The sequence below is a fragment of the Rutilus rutilus genome (genome assembly GCF_951802725.1).
Source record: "Rutilus rutilus genome assembly, chromosome: 13".
In the NCBI taxonomy this organism is placed as follows: Eukaryota; Metazoa; Chordata; class Actinopteri; order Cypriniformes; family Leuciscidae; genus Rutilus; species Rutilus rutilus.
The window spans coordinates 7,428,749-7,445,031 of NC_140218.1; the positions used below are offsets into that span (position 1 = coordinate 7,428,749).

General features: G+C 37.9%; 1 protein-coding gene across 1 annotated transcript; it reads right to left on the reverse strand.

Moving 5' to 3' along the window:
- Positions 1 to 3,704: 3,704 nt before the first annotated feature.
- On the reverse strand, positions 3,705 to 6,991 carry LOC311302635 (intelectin-like). Its single transcript, XM_084428635.1, has 8 exons — positions 6,867 to 6,991; positions 6,611 to 6,698; positions 6,408 to 6,465; positions 6,082 to 6,329; positions 5,267 to 5,425; positions 5,043 to 5,163; positions 4,635 to 4,738; positions 3,705 to 4,527 (listed from the first exon to the last, which is right to left on the reverse strand). The coding sequence occupies exons 2-8, from the start codon at positions 6,644 to 6,646 to the stop codon at positions 4,375 to 4,377; spliced, it is 879 nt and encodes a 292-aa protein (XP_084284761.1). The 5' UTR covers positions 6,647 to 6,698; positions 6,867 to 6,991; the 3' UTR covers positions 3,705 to 4,374.
- Positions 6,992 to 16,283: the final 9,292 nt, after the last annotated feature.

Below are 16,283 nucleotides of genomic sequence, written 5' to 3' on the forward strand. Positions count from 1 at the left end.
AGTCGCACATCTGTATAAAAGTGAAATCAACGCATATTGACCTCGTGGGTTTTTGTGAGAGGAGTTTGATTTTGAGATTGCGGATTTTTGGTGATATAGTGACATAGTGCGATTTGATTAGTTATAGGCTATTTAGGCTTGCATTCAAATTTAACTGGAATTTAAATGAAACTGGAAAAAGATAGCAGTAATCTTTCCTCATTTGTTATGTGCTAGCTAAAAAAAAATATCTCTGCCGTCGGCGCTAATGGCCTCGTGGTCAGTGCGCCGACATGTAGCATCTTTGCACTCGGGCGTCCCGAGTTCGAGTCCCGGCTCGTGGACCTTTCCCGCCTCGTTTTTTTTGTCATCTACTGTCCTGTCACAATAAAAGGAAAATCACCAAAACAATATATATATATATATATATATATCTTTGCATGCCAGCAACAAGTGTCCCTTGTGAGAGGATTTTTTCAAAGGCTGGAGAAATTATCTGTAAAAAAAGAAGTAGTCTAAGTCCTTCCACAGCAGAGAAATTAATATTTTTGAATAAAAATCTCTCAAAAAGTGAGACATTGTGGCTTGATTTCTTTTATTAATATTCATTTTGCAAGACCAAAATAACATTATGCACAATGAGGAGCCTATAGGTTACAATCTTCACATATTAGAAAATTATAATAATAAAAAAAAAACACATTTTTTTAATGGCTCGTCAAGGTTGTTTCAGATCAACACCTGCAAGTGACCACTAGGTGTCACCGTTGAGACGGGGGTCGGATTGATTCGAAGCCTCGAAACAATATGGCACATTTGGTTCAACTGTTTCATTGCTTCACGAGGCCTCGATCTGGCCATCACTACAGGTAGGTAGACAAGCTGGTAGAGTTCGGTACAGGTTGTCGGTAGAGAGTCAGGTAAGTCAGTGTGGTATCAACGAGACCGGACAGTGAACTGATCAAAGTGCTGAACATAAGTAGTGCTTGAGATCATGGGTGCAGAGTGCAAACAGGTGGTGAAAGCAGGTGCAGACAATCAGAACTCAGGGGATTGTGAACGAGTGGGCGGAGTGAGGATGTCTGGTGCTGACAAGGGTGTATCCGTGACAGTCAGCTGCTGTTAATGAGTGACAGTAACGTTTGTACTGGACTTTTTTGAAAGTTAGGCCTATGTGAAACTGTCTGAAAACAAAACAGGATTCACAAACTACATATAATAGCATCTTAGTAAGATATAAGCCAACATTTGAACCACTTTAAAGTTTTGTTTTTATTTTTACATTTATATCATGATATTTGAGTAAGTTGAAACCCAGTAATGACGTTTAAAGGTGTAATAAGGCAATTTCTCGCAAAATTCTTCATTCTGTCTCAAATAATGATAGAGGTGGACATGTACTGTTTGACATGATGCACATTTTATATTCTATACAAACATGAATTTTGTAAATATACAGGTTATCTTTGTAACACAAGTTTAAAATATGTGCTTTCATAAGAATTGTGCCATTACAATGTGTCTCTCTCTGAGACATCAGCCCCAATTAAAGGGCATATTGCAGGTTAGCAGACCCAACGAGTCAATGTATAGAAAAATAATGTAGGAACTAGATTTTCTTTTAATGGGCGTGACGTAGCATTAGGGAGAGCGGTCGATTCAAACAACAGGGAAAAAATGGAAAAAAACGCAATGACATTTCGGACGCTGAGGAAATTGTTCATACTTAACTCGTATGACGGACCACAGCCATACAATTATGAGCCTGCTAGGCTGCCAAGAGAGCAGGGACAGGCCAGGATTAATGTTAGACAGAACAACGGTCAGAGGAGACAAATTGAGTTGTGGTGTGAGGAGAACCAGTGGAGAACAGGGCAGGTGTAGTGGTGAGAGAGACCAGTGTTAGCTTATAGATACACGTTCGCTAACGATGTACACTGGACACTATTATTGGTCATCTAGGAGTATTGGAACTTACAATAACAGAAACTAAGCTTTGATCAGGCGTTTGTCATGCTCATTAATATCCGTCCAGACTAACGTTGCGTGATATAACTTAGTTTCTCATCGAGAGACAGAGAGATATTTTGATTTCTGATACAATTTTTTGTTCCATAGGTGCTTGTGTGGGAAATGCGAGGCAATGTTTACAGCTGAGGAAAGTCAGTGTTGCAGGGAGGTGGATGCATACTGGGCCTTAGTGGAAAATGTCACCCGCAGACTTGATGTGCAGTGCCTGACTCTGCACCCAGGCTTTGAGGCTTGCTGTCTGAACCCATATGTGCTACAGATACCCTATATGCACTTCAGACAGGAGCATGGACCTCTCCAGGCCAGCAGACATGAGTATGTTTAGGGTAGAGATAATTTATTACTCTTGAGCTAAAAAGACATGTTCTAAGCGATATCACGCACTTTTTAGGCCAACATTTTTTTTTTTTTCACATACCGCAAACATCTCCTCACCATCCGCTAGCTGCCTGTCCCCTGAACACACTGTAAAGAAACGCGGTCTCTGCAGACAGCCTAGTCTCCACAAACGCAGCTAAAACAAACAGCAACAAACAGAGCTAACTCGCAGCACAAAACATAACAAACTGTTCCAGCCAATAACGAAGGAAGGAACCGCACCAGCTCTGAGTCTCACACGGTTCTTACTTCGGTATCCCATGTTGAACTCCATCATATCACCGGGACAATAATCCTCCGATCTGAAGTGAACGCTACACACGACCGCGTTTTCCGAAGCTGATGCGGAAGAGAAATCCCGTCTCTTCACCTGCACAAACCGCACCCAGGCACGAAAGATAGCACCGTCCCTTTTCTTGTTAGGAAACCGGTGGACTCGATGTCCTGACAGGCTGGAGTTTTTGCAAGCTCCACAAACACAATAATTTAGCATGACGATGATAAATTGAAATACAAAAACTACTGAAAACACACTGACTCACAACCGCTCTTACTGAATACCAACCTACTCTGCACTGAGCTGCGGCAGAGCACAGCACACGTCTCCCTCTTGTGACGTAAAATGACGCGATGTTGAAAAAAAGCGTTTTTTACGAGCAGTCAAAGAAACGCTCACTTTATCTACTAAATTGGTGTCCTTTTGTCATTTTAAAACATTTTAAATCCTGCATTATCTTTTCATATGGTCTTTTCATACACGGTTATATTCATTTAGATTATTTTTTTTTACCTGCAATATGCTCTTTAAGCTTCAATTATAGAGCAGCATGTCCTCAAATATGCTTCGCTCCTCAACAAGTAGCCTTTGAGAAAGGGTAAGCTTACTCTACAGTATGTCAACCAGACTGTTGATGGTTCATTCATTACAAATATTAAGAATATTGTTCAAATGTTCCCTAACATCAAAAGATGTTGAATGTTTACAATTCTATGAAACATCCTTATCATTTCTAATGCATTACATAGATCAATGTTCCCCAATGCTTTGTAGAAATATACATGCTTAAAATAATAAAAAATAAAAACCTAACTAAGGTTAATATATTACCTTTATTTAAATATTGTGGTAGAAATTCCCCTATACACCTAATCGACCCCATACGTCCCCTAATCAATGTTTACACATTTATCCTCCAGCACATCTCCTACCCGTCGTCTCGTCCCCTGTGAACACTATCATCACTTGTGAATAAGACCTCTAGTGCTCCACTAACCCACTGTGCATCAGTCACCAGACAGACTCCAGACAATGCCTTTGAATATGCTTTAATCACGACTGGGAGGATCTTACACATTTCAGAGAGAATCCCCCCAGCAAAAAGAGTACAAGAGTTTAGATAGGAAAGGTACATAGGAAAGGTAACATGACATTTTACTCATCATCATCACACCATTTTTCTCTAATATGATTGGTTCAACATGTGCAATTTCAGCAACCCCCTGTAACAGACATCTGTTACTGTCAAAGCAAATTTAGATCTACCTAAAACATAAGGTTGTTAGTTTGTTATTTACTCAATATATCATGGGGCGATTATATTTCAATAACTGTCTAGCCGGGTCCATACTTTTTTTCTATTTGGCTAAATTTATCATTTCTTTTTCTATAAGTGCTGGGGACATTTAGTTTTCAAAAGAATATAAAATAAATCCTGCAAGAAAAAGAAATGTTAGTAATGATTAATTAAAAAATTAATCCACAATATAAATGTATTCATAAAACCTTGTCAAAGTATCTTGTAAACTAGAAGTTAAACTAAAGTACATTTTTAATCTGATGTCTGAACAGTATAATTGACAACCACTGGATATATATCGTAAAGAAATACATTTGTGCAAATAATTATGTAAAATTCAGGTGTTAATCAATGTGGAAAATCTTAGAAAGAAGGAAAGGATGTTGGTGATTTTAGATTGATGGGAGTGTCAGCGATAAAAGAGGAGCACGGCTGCTTCAGTTATCTCTTTGGAAGCGCTCCATCCCGCATTAGAGCCATAGCCATCCCAGTCGAATCCCGCAAAGTCCCCACACTGCCTTGGGGCCGCCTCAGGAAAGTGTCCACCTCCACCAATACAGAACTGCAACAATATGAGGACATTACTGACAACAAAAATTACCATCAATCTTACAAATGCTGTCCATAGACAGTGATATAGAAATAATCCAGAATATAATTTTTCCTCACATGTTCAGTGTTGCAGGCGGTTGGTTTGACACCTGAACAAAGAGCCATGGCTGCCCTTTCAGTATTGAAGACTCTGAATGAGATGAATCCAGGCAGAAAATTTGCTGGGGAAATGCCCAGAATATATCAGTGATGATAATCATATAACAAAGATGATATGTCCATGAACACATGACATGGCTTTCATTCATTAAAGTGACTGGATCTCAACAATGATGATGCCTTGTACACCATCACTTAATAATACACAGATTTATGATACTGATACTATCAACTGATGAAGCCACTGTCATTGAAAATATTTGGAAAATATTGGCTCACGGGGTGTTGCTGTAAATAATCATTTGTTTTTAAAAGACTTGCCTGCTTAAATAAAGGATTAAAAAAAAATAAAAAAAAGAGTCATACTTCTTGCACTGGGACCATAGAGATTTTTGTTGTAATCCGCATTTCCATTATCATACACGATTGGAATAACAGGTCCATTATCAGTGATGCATGTCCCTATTCCAAACCTCACAGGGAATTTCTGGGGAAAAATTATTTATTATTATAAATTATTGTTATTGTAATTTCACAAAAATTGTATTTCTGTGAATGTTACAAACCCTTTAGATAAAAGTTTATCTGACCTTGAATAAATAATAAAGGTTTCCTCCGTGGAGAGTTAAGAAGTGATTCTCAGTGTGGTATTGCAGGATGGAGGACGCGGTCCAGGATTCCACCTCCATATTATTAGGAACGTGCCACACGGACACATCTTGTGCTGGAATGTCAAAGTAGCCAGGATTCTGGGACAGAAAGGAGACTATCGTTTCAGATTCTCCAAAAACATCCTTTGATCATTATACTTTTGTGTCATTTCTGTTTCTTCTATTTAACTATTGCTGTAAAACCATAAATTAAGCGTAAGCGTCAGTTCTGGCAGGCCATGTAGTCAAGACGCTGCTAACACTATTGGCCAACAACACGGTCTCATCAGCTGAGATGCATCAGCTGTTTTGCATCAGCGCATCAGCTCTTCATCCCCCCGCTGCTAATGGCTACGATACAAACAAGGCGCCCTCTTTAAACAGATTCAGTTCGCTCCTAACTGCTGATGCTAGCTTCTTTGCAGCCCGCCACCTCCCCAGCTCCTCCTTGTCGTGTATAACGTGGCATTTGCTTTTCTGTCATCGTTGCTGCTCTGTTCATAGGGGGAATAGTTCAGCTCTCCCAGTCCTAAACTGTGTGAGCGTTCCCTAATGCTGCTGCTGTCCTCTGACTCTCTGCTATTTCATGGTGCTCTTGAAAGGTCAGAGGACTCCCTGAACAGAGCCATACCGCCAAAATTTAATTCAGAATTTATCACTTGAAATGCAATTTATTTGATATAAATTTTCCTAAATATTTTATTGTCATGTGTGTTCTTGCCTTAATGGACCTGACAGAAATGTAATAAGAATACCTTATAATCATCGCTTGAAGAGGCATCTGCACTTCCAAATGTGACTGTGTTTGCCCATGTCCCCTCACCCTCAGGCCGGTTCGGTTCACTGCCCTGCTGACTAGACCAGCGATCACCAACGGTACACTTCCCGTACATGTTGTTTTCATGAACACTGGCAACCAGCGTCCAGCCTCCGCCCGCAGTGGTCATATCACAGAAGGTCTGGTAAAGCAACCCTCTGGAGGAGTTCAGATAGTACAGGCCGTCTGCGTGAACAGAGCATTCCTGAGTCACTTCAGTGCAGTTCTTGCTTAAGATCAAACATTAACATAAAATGAGCGTACCATCATTAACATGATACACTTTCTGAAGTTCTTTGCAGCTTCGAGCAGTATATGCTCTCTCAAGATTGATATCAGCGGTATCAATACGTGATGCTTCTTCTTGATCCACTGCAATGTAAGACAAAGATTTAGTGGAATATATCGTAATAAAAAATGTCAACATTTTAAGATAAATTAATTTCAATCAAAATATTCTTACTTACAAATGAATACACTTGCAGTCTCACAGAGCCATACATTCAGTGAGAGACTGAAAATGATCCCGAAAAACTTTTTTGTAAGAAACATAGTCTGCAAACAAAAGGAGAAAAGTTTTCCACAATTACACTCAACACCACAAAGCTGAAATTCTTATGTTACTGGTTCCATGTTTCTGTGAAAGACTGTAAAAGAAGCTTACTAAAAGCGTTAGGCTACTGATATTTAGAAATTTCATTTGCATGGTAAAAGAATTCTTACGTTTGTTTCTTGTCTGGTGTTTCTCTCCTCAGATTTGACGAGCACTGTCAAGGCTTTTGGATTCTGGGTGAGTCAGATAATAAAGCTCAGGCATACTTTCTTAGCATATTTATACTTTCTCAGGAGTGGAATTAAGGATAGGCTACCTGAGTCTAAGTTGAATTAGGTAAGTAAGGGAAACATGAGCCTAAGCAGAACAAGTTGATGCGGGAAAGGGAAGTTTTTCTGCTTTTGCTAAGAAAAATAACATGTTGTAAGGTGGGTGCCAGTAAGTCTGGGCTACCCCTCGAGAAAACAAAAGGCTCTCGTGAGAATTAACATTTGAACTCTCTCTTGCATATGTACCAGCAACATCCGAGACGCAGCACACAGTGCAGCTCACACCTCACTTTTACAGTCCCATCATCTCCTCCTCTTCTCCTCCTCACTTAAAGCTCCCTAAAAACCTATGCGATGTTAAGTGTGTACAAAAAGTAAATATACATGTTTGGTATCATTTAAAGTATTTGTATTTGTATTTATTTTATTTGATAGGGACAATGCTCATTGATCAACAGACAAGTTACTTGCTGTAAACAAGCCAGAGTTAGCTACAAGTGCTAGTTTCCATCTGTTGTCCCTAGCCAGATCTTAGCAGGCACCCTAAAATACAAAAGTCAATAAAGATACACTAAAATACAGTAGCAATGTAATAAATACAGCAGAAATTTTAAAACAATATGGGCATACTCTCAAACAGACAATATATTGTTCACATCATCAACCCTCAACTTAATTACAGTATAAAGTAGATACAGTATATGCAAATAATAATAAAAAAAAATGTATGGTTATGTATGGCGTGTATGGTTACAATTATAATTATCCCTAATCCAAGATTTGAGCTGTTTTTTAAAAGAGGAGAGACTATTACACTCCCTTAACTCATTGGGTAGGCTATTCCAAAAAATTGTAGCTCTGACAGAAAAGGCTGTATTTCCAATCCTACTTTTTCTATATTGAACTATGCAGTCCCCTCTGGTGGTTGCTCTGGTTACTCTATTGACCCTATCTTTCTGTTTTATAAACTGGCACAGTGGTGGTGGAGCAAGCCCACGGAGTACCTTAAAGACAAGACATGCGTCAGCAAAGTGTCTGAAGTTTTCAAAGCTAAACATATTGTGTTTTTTGATTATGTGACAATGATGATAGCTATTAGCCTTACAGTCCAATGTCTTTAATGCCTGTTTATAGAGTGACTCCAATGGTTGCAATGTTGTTTTATTGGCTTGCGACCAGCTTGTTAAACAATAAGAAAAATGTGATAAGATCATCGCATGCAAGAAAAGCTTTGCGGCCTTCAATGGTAGATATGATCTTATATACTTAAAATTTGCAAGATTAAATTTAACAATATTGGCAACCTTTTTTGTATGCTTTTTAAATGAGAGTTGTGAGTCTAGGATGATTCCCAGATATTTAAAGTCAGATACCACTCTAACCTTATCTTGGTTAACAATTACCTCAGGGTCATAAGTCACAGTAGTTTGTTTTGTAAAATACATACATTCTGTTTTACTTATGTTCAGGTGTAAGCATGAATTAGTTAGCCATATGGATACCTTGCTCATGGCCTCAGTCAGTTGGTGTGCAGCTTGTTGTTTATTTTTAGCATGCACGTAGAGGACTGTGTCATCTGCATACATTTGTAAATGTACAGATGGACAAACAGTGGGCAGGTCATTTATATAGAGACTGAACAAAAGGGGGCCCAGTATAGATCCTTGAGGGACACCTATTCTAGAGTTTAGATATGTGGATTGAGTGTTGTTAATGCGTGTGCTTTGTTTTCTGTCAGTTAAATATGATTTCATCCATTTAATTGCATTCCCACAGAAATTAAAATAGGATAGTTTTGACAAAAGAACGTCATGATCGACGGTGTCAAATGCTTTTTTGAAATCTAAAAATATTGCACCCACCACGCCTCCTTTATCTAGATTCATTTTGATGTTCTCGATAAAAAAGCAGTTGGCTGTTTCCGTGGAGTGATTACTTCGAAAGCCAAACTGCATTGGGTGCAGTGGTGTATGGCCTTTACTAAGATGAGCAGTCAGCTGTTTCGCCACCCATTTCTCTACTACCTTAGATATTACAGGTAGTATACTGATGGGCCTATAGTTCTCCACCAGTGTTTTATCACCGGCCTTGAAAATGGGGGTTACCACGCCTGTTTTCCAGGAACTTGGGAAAATACCTTGTTTAATTGATAAATTGATTAAATGTGTAAGAGGTTTAATTAAAGACTGTTTATGAGTTTTAAAAAATACAGAATCAAGACCAAAAGCATCTTTAGCTTTTGAGTTCCTTAGTGAATTTATGGTATTCTCTACCTCAAGTTCACTAATTTCCTCAATTCTAAAAACTGGTTTGTCATTATCAATAGGAATGCTCACTATATTACTAGTAATGCACTTCTGTGCCAGCTCCTCAACTGATTGGATAAAAAAATTGTTAAAAGTGCTTGCTATAATGTCTTCTTCTCTGGTTATGATTCCATTTAATTTCAGTTCAAGCGCCGGTGCGCAGTGCTGAGTATCTTTACCAATTAATTTATTAAGATTGTTCCAGATTAATTTTCCATCTCCCTTTGCATCATCAATTACTTTTATATAGAAATCTGCTTTGGCTTTCCTTATGTTCCTTACTACTCTATTTCTGAGGGATGTATAGCTATACCAGTCACTTCTGAGTCCTGACTTAAGTGCAATCTTTAGTGAGGAGTCTCTATCCCTCATCTGTTTCCAGAGAGCCTCATTGAGCCAAGGTTGAGAATTTTTCTGTCTTGGTCTATGTGACATTCTTCTGTTATATAAGGATATTATAGTATTAATAGTGCTTGAAAACATATTGCAACTGTTCTCTATATCCTCAATAACCAGAAGATCAGTCCAGTCGATATCATTTAAGGCAGATTTGAATTTGTCCATATCATTTTTAGGAATACTCAATTGATGTTGTTTCACTATGATTGTTTTCTTAAAACGTTTTTTGGTGAGTTTCCTTCCTAATAGTGTTATATTATGGTCAGATAAACCTGTTAATAAATTGTATGATTTTGTTATCCTTTCCGGTCTGTTTGTAAACATTAAGTCAATTTGTGTCTGAGAGGAGTGAGTGATGCGGGTGGGACCAAGAACTAACTGGGTGAGATCAAATTTGTCTGTTATATCTTTAAGTTTTTTCCGATCAGTTTTATTTTCCCAGTTTATATTAAAATCACCCATTAAAATTAACTCCTTTCTTTCTTGACATTGTTTTAACAGTTTGTGTAAATTATCATAAAAAGCAATGGTAGATGAAGGAGGACGATAAAGACAAATTAAAATAAATGACATTTCAGGGGATAGCCAAACGTTCAGACCAAGGCATTCAATATCCAATACAGGCGACCATTCAATCAGATTACATTTGATTGTGTCTTTCACATAGATTAACACGCCTCCCCCTCGCCCTTTGTCTCTGTCCTTTCTGAAAACATTGTATCCAGATACATTAACAGCAGCCTCTGGGGAATATTTACTTAACCACGTTTCTGAGACACCAAGAAAATCCAGGTTGGAATTATTTAGTAGATGTTCCATTTGATCGCTCTTTGAGACCATACTACGGACATTAATATGTCCGCCTAATAATCCCCTTGGTTTGGAGCGTGGGTCCCATAGAATTTTTGCCTGGTTTAAAGTTTTAAAAAATGTAAACTTACGATGTTTCCTGATAGCTGGATTGAGATCAGTAAGTTTTCGTTTATCACGAATAGGCCGCATTACCGGTGTAGAGATCCCCAGCATCGGAGACATGAATGATGAAAGCTTACCGCTGGCATGCGTCAAAGTTGTGAAGTGTTCCTCACGTGTCGCTCCGTGTAAGGTGGAATCCAAACCGGAGACCACACATGGAAAGTGTCTCAGTGTGCCTGCTAAAATGGTCTTATTCTCCCAGCCATAATGAAAAGCCAAAGGAAGTTATAAAATATGAGAAATGTGGTGTTCCCCTTAAAAGTGTGCCCTCCCCCAGATCCTCCATTCAGACTACCTCCTGTATGTAAATCAGTATTCCCTTCCACAGGTATCAAGAACCAATTCAATCACAAATTCTGATCTCACAGTTGTGAACCCCTCAATTGAGAACCAAAATCTAATTATATAGACAAACACCACCATTTGGTAAGCATTCTGAATTATCTGGGTTTTTAAGGAAAATGGGCAAAAGGTTCGAGGAGTCAATAGGTAGACTTCCCACACGATTGCTGTGTGTAGTTTTCGTTGTCAGGTAAACATTTCTATAATTCCTCGATTTCCGAATTGTTGTTGTTATATTTGAATGACCGATGATTTTATTCTATGAATTGGATTTTTTAATTATTGTTCTATTACCTGGTCAATAAATTGTAAACATTTGATTTTATTCTGACTGACTCTGAAATTGTTTTCCCAAGTAGATTAAACGGATTCGTATGTGACCGCAAGTTTTGCGTCAGATTAGTGACGACTAATATTTGGCATCAATTCAAGTGTACTTGGTTTGCAAAGACAAGAAGTGAATTTCTGTTTAGGACAGCAAATGCTGCTTGACCAACCTAAATTTGGGTGTGTCTTATCTCTGTTTAAATTTAATGTTACTTTAGATAAGTGTACGTGGGAAACCACGGCATGGCCAATCCAAAGCTATTATGAGAGAAGTAAAGTTGGTCAGCTTATATCTGTAATAGTGGCCATACCTCTACTGAAATAAACGTTAAGTTAAATTCAAGTGTATGCAATTCCATGGGGGCTATACCAAAGTATCTTTGAATGTGAATGTGTAGTAAGCGTGAATGTGAATACTGCTTCTCAGTTTAAAATTTTGTACGAGGACTCTCGGCTCGAACCAAAGTTCAAACCAAAAATACACCTTTGTTGAATTTTAGGTGTTAACTAAAAACGTCCCTTTCCCGCATCAACTTGTTCCGCTTAGGCTCAGGTTTCCCTTACTTACCTAATTCAACTAAGAATCAGGTAACCTATCTTTAATTCAACTCCTGAGAAAGTTTAAATATGCTAAGAAAGTATGAGTTTTATTATCTGACTCACCCAGAATCCAAAAGCCTTGACAGTGCTTGTGAAATCTGAGGAGAGAAACACAAAACAAGAAACAAACGTAAGAATTCTTTTGCCATAAAATATCAGTAGCCTAATGCTTTTAGTAAGCTTCTTTTACAGTCTTTCACAGAAACATGGAACCAGTAACATAAGAATTTCAGCTTTGTGGTGTTGAGTGTAATTGTGGAAAACATTTCCCCTTTTGTTTGCAGACTGTGTTTCTTACAAAGTTTTTCGGGATCATTTTCAGTCTCTCACTGAATGTATGGCTCTGTGAGACTGCAAGTGTAATCCTTTGTGAGTATGAATTTTTTGACTGAAATTAATTTATCTTAAAATGTTGAAAATCTAATTTTTTATTACAATATATTCCACTAAATCTTTGTCTTACATTGCAGTGGATCAACAAGAAGCATCACATATTAAAACCGCTGATATAAATCTTGAGAAAGCATATGCTGCTCGAAGCTGCAAAGAACTTCAGAAAAAGTATCAGGGTAATGAAGGTACGCTCATTTTATATTAATGTTTTATCTTAAAGGATTAGTTCACCCCAAAAGGAAAATTTCCTAATAATTTACTCACCCCAATGCCATCCAAGATATCCATGTCTTTCTTTCCTCAGTGGGAGATAAATTATGTTTTTTGAGGAAAACATTTCTGGATTTTTCATCTAACAATGGACTTCATTGGTTACCATCGTTTTTAAGTCCAAATCAATGCAGTTTCAAAAGTCTTTGAAGAGTTTAAACGGGCTGTACGCGATCACAGCTGAAGAAGAGGTTGTTATCTAGCGAAACGATAGGTCATTTAAAAAAATGATTATAATTTATAGACTTTTTACCTTCAATAGTTCGGATTGACCTGATCAACAAACGGACAGGGAACTACTTCATCACGCTGAAAGGTCACGCCGGCGCCGGCAGAAGTACCGCCCCACTGTTTACAATGCGACCGTACGTAGGAGGATAGTTCAAATAGTATTGTTTGCTATTATATATAGTAATAGTAAGTATTCAGTGAATATGAATATGAATAGTATATGAATAACATTCTGATGCAGGTGCCAGCGTGACCTTTCAACGTGATGACGTAGTTCCCTGTCCGTTTGTTGATCAGCTCAATCCGAACTATTGAAGTGTGACGTCACCCTGAATTTAGTTGGGTCACAGGGATATTGGATTGCTTGTATATATATTTCTTTCTTTCTTTCTTTTATTACCTACATATGTCTATTTCAGTTTACTTGTGTATATATATAAGTTTTATTATTGTAGTGAGTTTACATTGGGCAGCTCAGCTGCATTTTCCAAATTCTGGTTGGCAGTTGAGAGAGAGGAGTTGCCGTGACGACTGCGATGCATCCTCAGACAACAAAGAGGACATTTGAGCAACCACTAACTATGGTCTCTCTCTCTCTCATTTACTGTTAAGGTTAGTTATTAAATTCATTCATTTTAATATCAAATGTTTATTTACATGTTTTAATGTCATATATATACATATCATATACATGTTTTTGTCATAAAGAAATCCATTCATGTATACTTACGAGTTCAGCCATTTGTGTGAATTAGGCTAGAGCATGTCTGTACAGATGGTTAAGGTTCCTATCTTGATTTATTTATTTACTTATTTATTGTGATTTGATTTAAGTATCTATATGTTATATGTATTTCAACGTATTTATGAATCCTGTGATTCAAAGTGTCTTAATGACTCTGAAGTACAATGTTGATTAAAAGACAACAAAGAGGACATTTAAGCAACCACTAACTATTGTCTCTCTCTCTCTCTCTCTCTCTCTCTCTCTCTCTCTCTCTCTCTCTCTCTCTCTCTCTCTCTCTCTCTCTCTCTCATTTACTGTTAAGTTTTTAAACTGCTTACAGTCCTCCCGACTGCCCGGGACCTGTAACAGAAGGTAAAAAGTCTATAAATTATTTTTTTTAAAAGACCTATCGTTTCGCTAGATAACAACCTCTTCAGCTGTGATTGCGTACAGCCTGTTTAAACACTTTAAAGACTTTTGAAACTACATTGATTTGGACTTAAAAACGATGGTAACCAATGCAGTCCATTGTTAGACGAAAAATCCAGAAATGTTTTCCTCAAAAAACATAATTTCTCTCCCACTGAGGAAAGAAAGACATGGATATTTTGGATGGGATTGGGGTGAGTAAATTATTAGGAAATTTTCATTTTGGGGTGAACTAATCCTTTAAGCAAGAACTGCACTGAAGTGACTCAGGAATGCTTCTGTTCACGAAGACGGCCTGTACTATCTGAACTCCTCCAGAGGGGTGCTTTACCAGACTGTCAGACTCTGTAAATGAAGGCAAAGAATCCAGTTGCGAGTGAAAACAGAATGTTTATTAAACAATGCAGGAAATAGATAGAGATGCTGGTCAGTCGTCATTGGCAGAGAAGATGTAGAGCTTGGTAACGCAGGGACGCAATGGGCAGAAATCCAGGCGACTCTGATGATCCAAACAAAAGGCGAAAAGGCGAGAACCAGGAACAAAGTCTCAGGTACCGCAAACACGTAGAGTAATCCAGGAGAACTCACAAAACGATCTGACAAAGACAGGACGAAATCACAGACAATAAATAGGATGCTAATCATGAAACTCAGCTGCTGCTGATCCGCTCATCAGAACAATAATGAAGTAGTTGATATGACGGACCTCCTGTCAAAAATGATTGATTGACAGGTGCCCCGCCCCTTTTGGCATATGATCAAAGGGATCAACAAAGAACAAAGGGAGATCAATGGGATCAAAGGGGTTTGACAGTTAGTTTTGACTTTTGATTGACAGGTTGTCCCCTCCTAGCCCTTGATCATGTCGTTTTTGACAGAAAGTTTTGTTTTGAAGCCTTTTGATATTGACAGAAAGTGTTATAACAATATGTCATGTTGTGACAGTTAGTCTTTGAAGCCTTTTGAAGTTTGTTATTGACAGAAAGTATTGCTGTGTGTGTGTGTGTGTGTGTGTGTGTGTGTGTGTGTGTGTGTGTGTGTGTGTGTGTGTGTGTGTGTGTGTGTGTGTGTGTGTCACGGGATTCCCCTCTGACATCTGGTGCTGTTCAGACACTGTGATTAAACAATGTCATACAAAAAACATTCTATCCTTTAAAATAATTTTAAAGTGTGTGTGTGTGTGTGTGTGTGTGTGTGTGTGTGTGTGTGTGTGTGTGTGTGTGTGTGTGTGTGTGTGTGTGTGTGTGTGTGTGTGTGTGTGTGTCACGGGATTCCCCTCTGACATCTGGTGCTGTTCAGACACTGTGATTAAACAATGTCATACAAAAAACATTCTATCCTTTAAAATAATTATCGTGCCAATTAAACTAGTTGAAAAAACATACTGTTCTCAACAAACTTTAAGTTGTCTTGAAAAAGCCTAACCAGAAAGTTTGAAGTAGTTTTAAAAGCTTGAAGTTTGACAAAAAACTATTGGAAATATGTAAACAATAACAATATAGGCTATGTGCAGTATAAAGTACAGAGTATCTTTCTTTCTTTCTTTCTTTCTTTCTTTCTTTCTTTCTTTCTTTCTTTCTTTCTTTCTGTTTTATTGCTTTACACATAAATAGTAGGCTACATTAAGCCAATTAAGCAAAAACCGTCAACAAAGGTCTGCATAAAACGGTCTGCATTCTGTCCCCCTCACTTCTGAAATGATGGCTATGCCCTTGTCTTTAAGATATGGGTATTTTGCGTTTGTTTGTTGGGTTATGTAGCCTATACTTTTTGTCTTGTGCTGCCTATCTTGACCAGGACTCCCTGTAGAAGAGATATTGTATCTCAACAGGACCTTTCTGGTTAAATAAATAAAAAAATTAAATAAAATAACAATAGACTTTTCAGTTTGCACGTTTACATTGGCCTACTTAAACAAATGTGAACTTAAGCTAAAACTTAACATAATACAAACTGAAGTTGCTAGTATATTTCTACAGTAATATCATTTTGAAATGTAGTGGTTTTACTTTTCAGGATGAGATTCACTGGCAGGACAGGGCTCAGGATTCACTACACACACACACACACACACACACACACACACAAAAACCATGACAAAACACACTCATTGATCTCCATCTAGTGGTGTAATGATGTAAAATACAGAAAGAGTCGTTGAATTAATCCTTTTAGTGAATGGATTCAACATATTTGTATAACTGGAACAATTCATGGGAAGAAGTGTCAAATGAGACTTGAATATTACTTAGCGAATAGAGTTAAGACTAAATTGCTGATCAGTTTATTCTGGTATTTTAACGTTACCTTTTTGGCAGA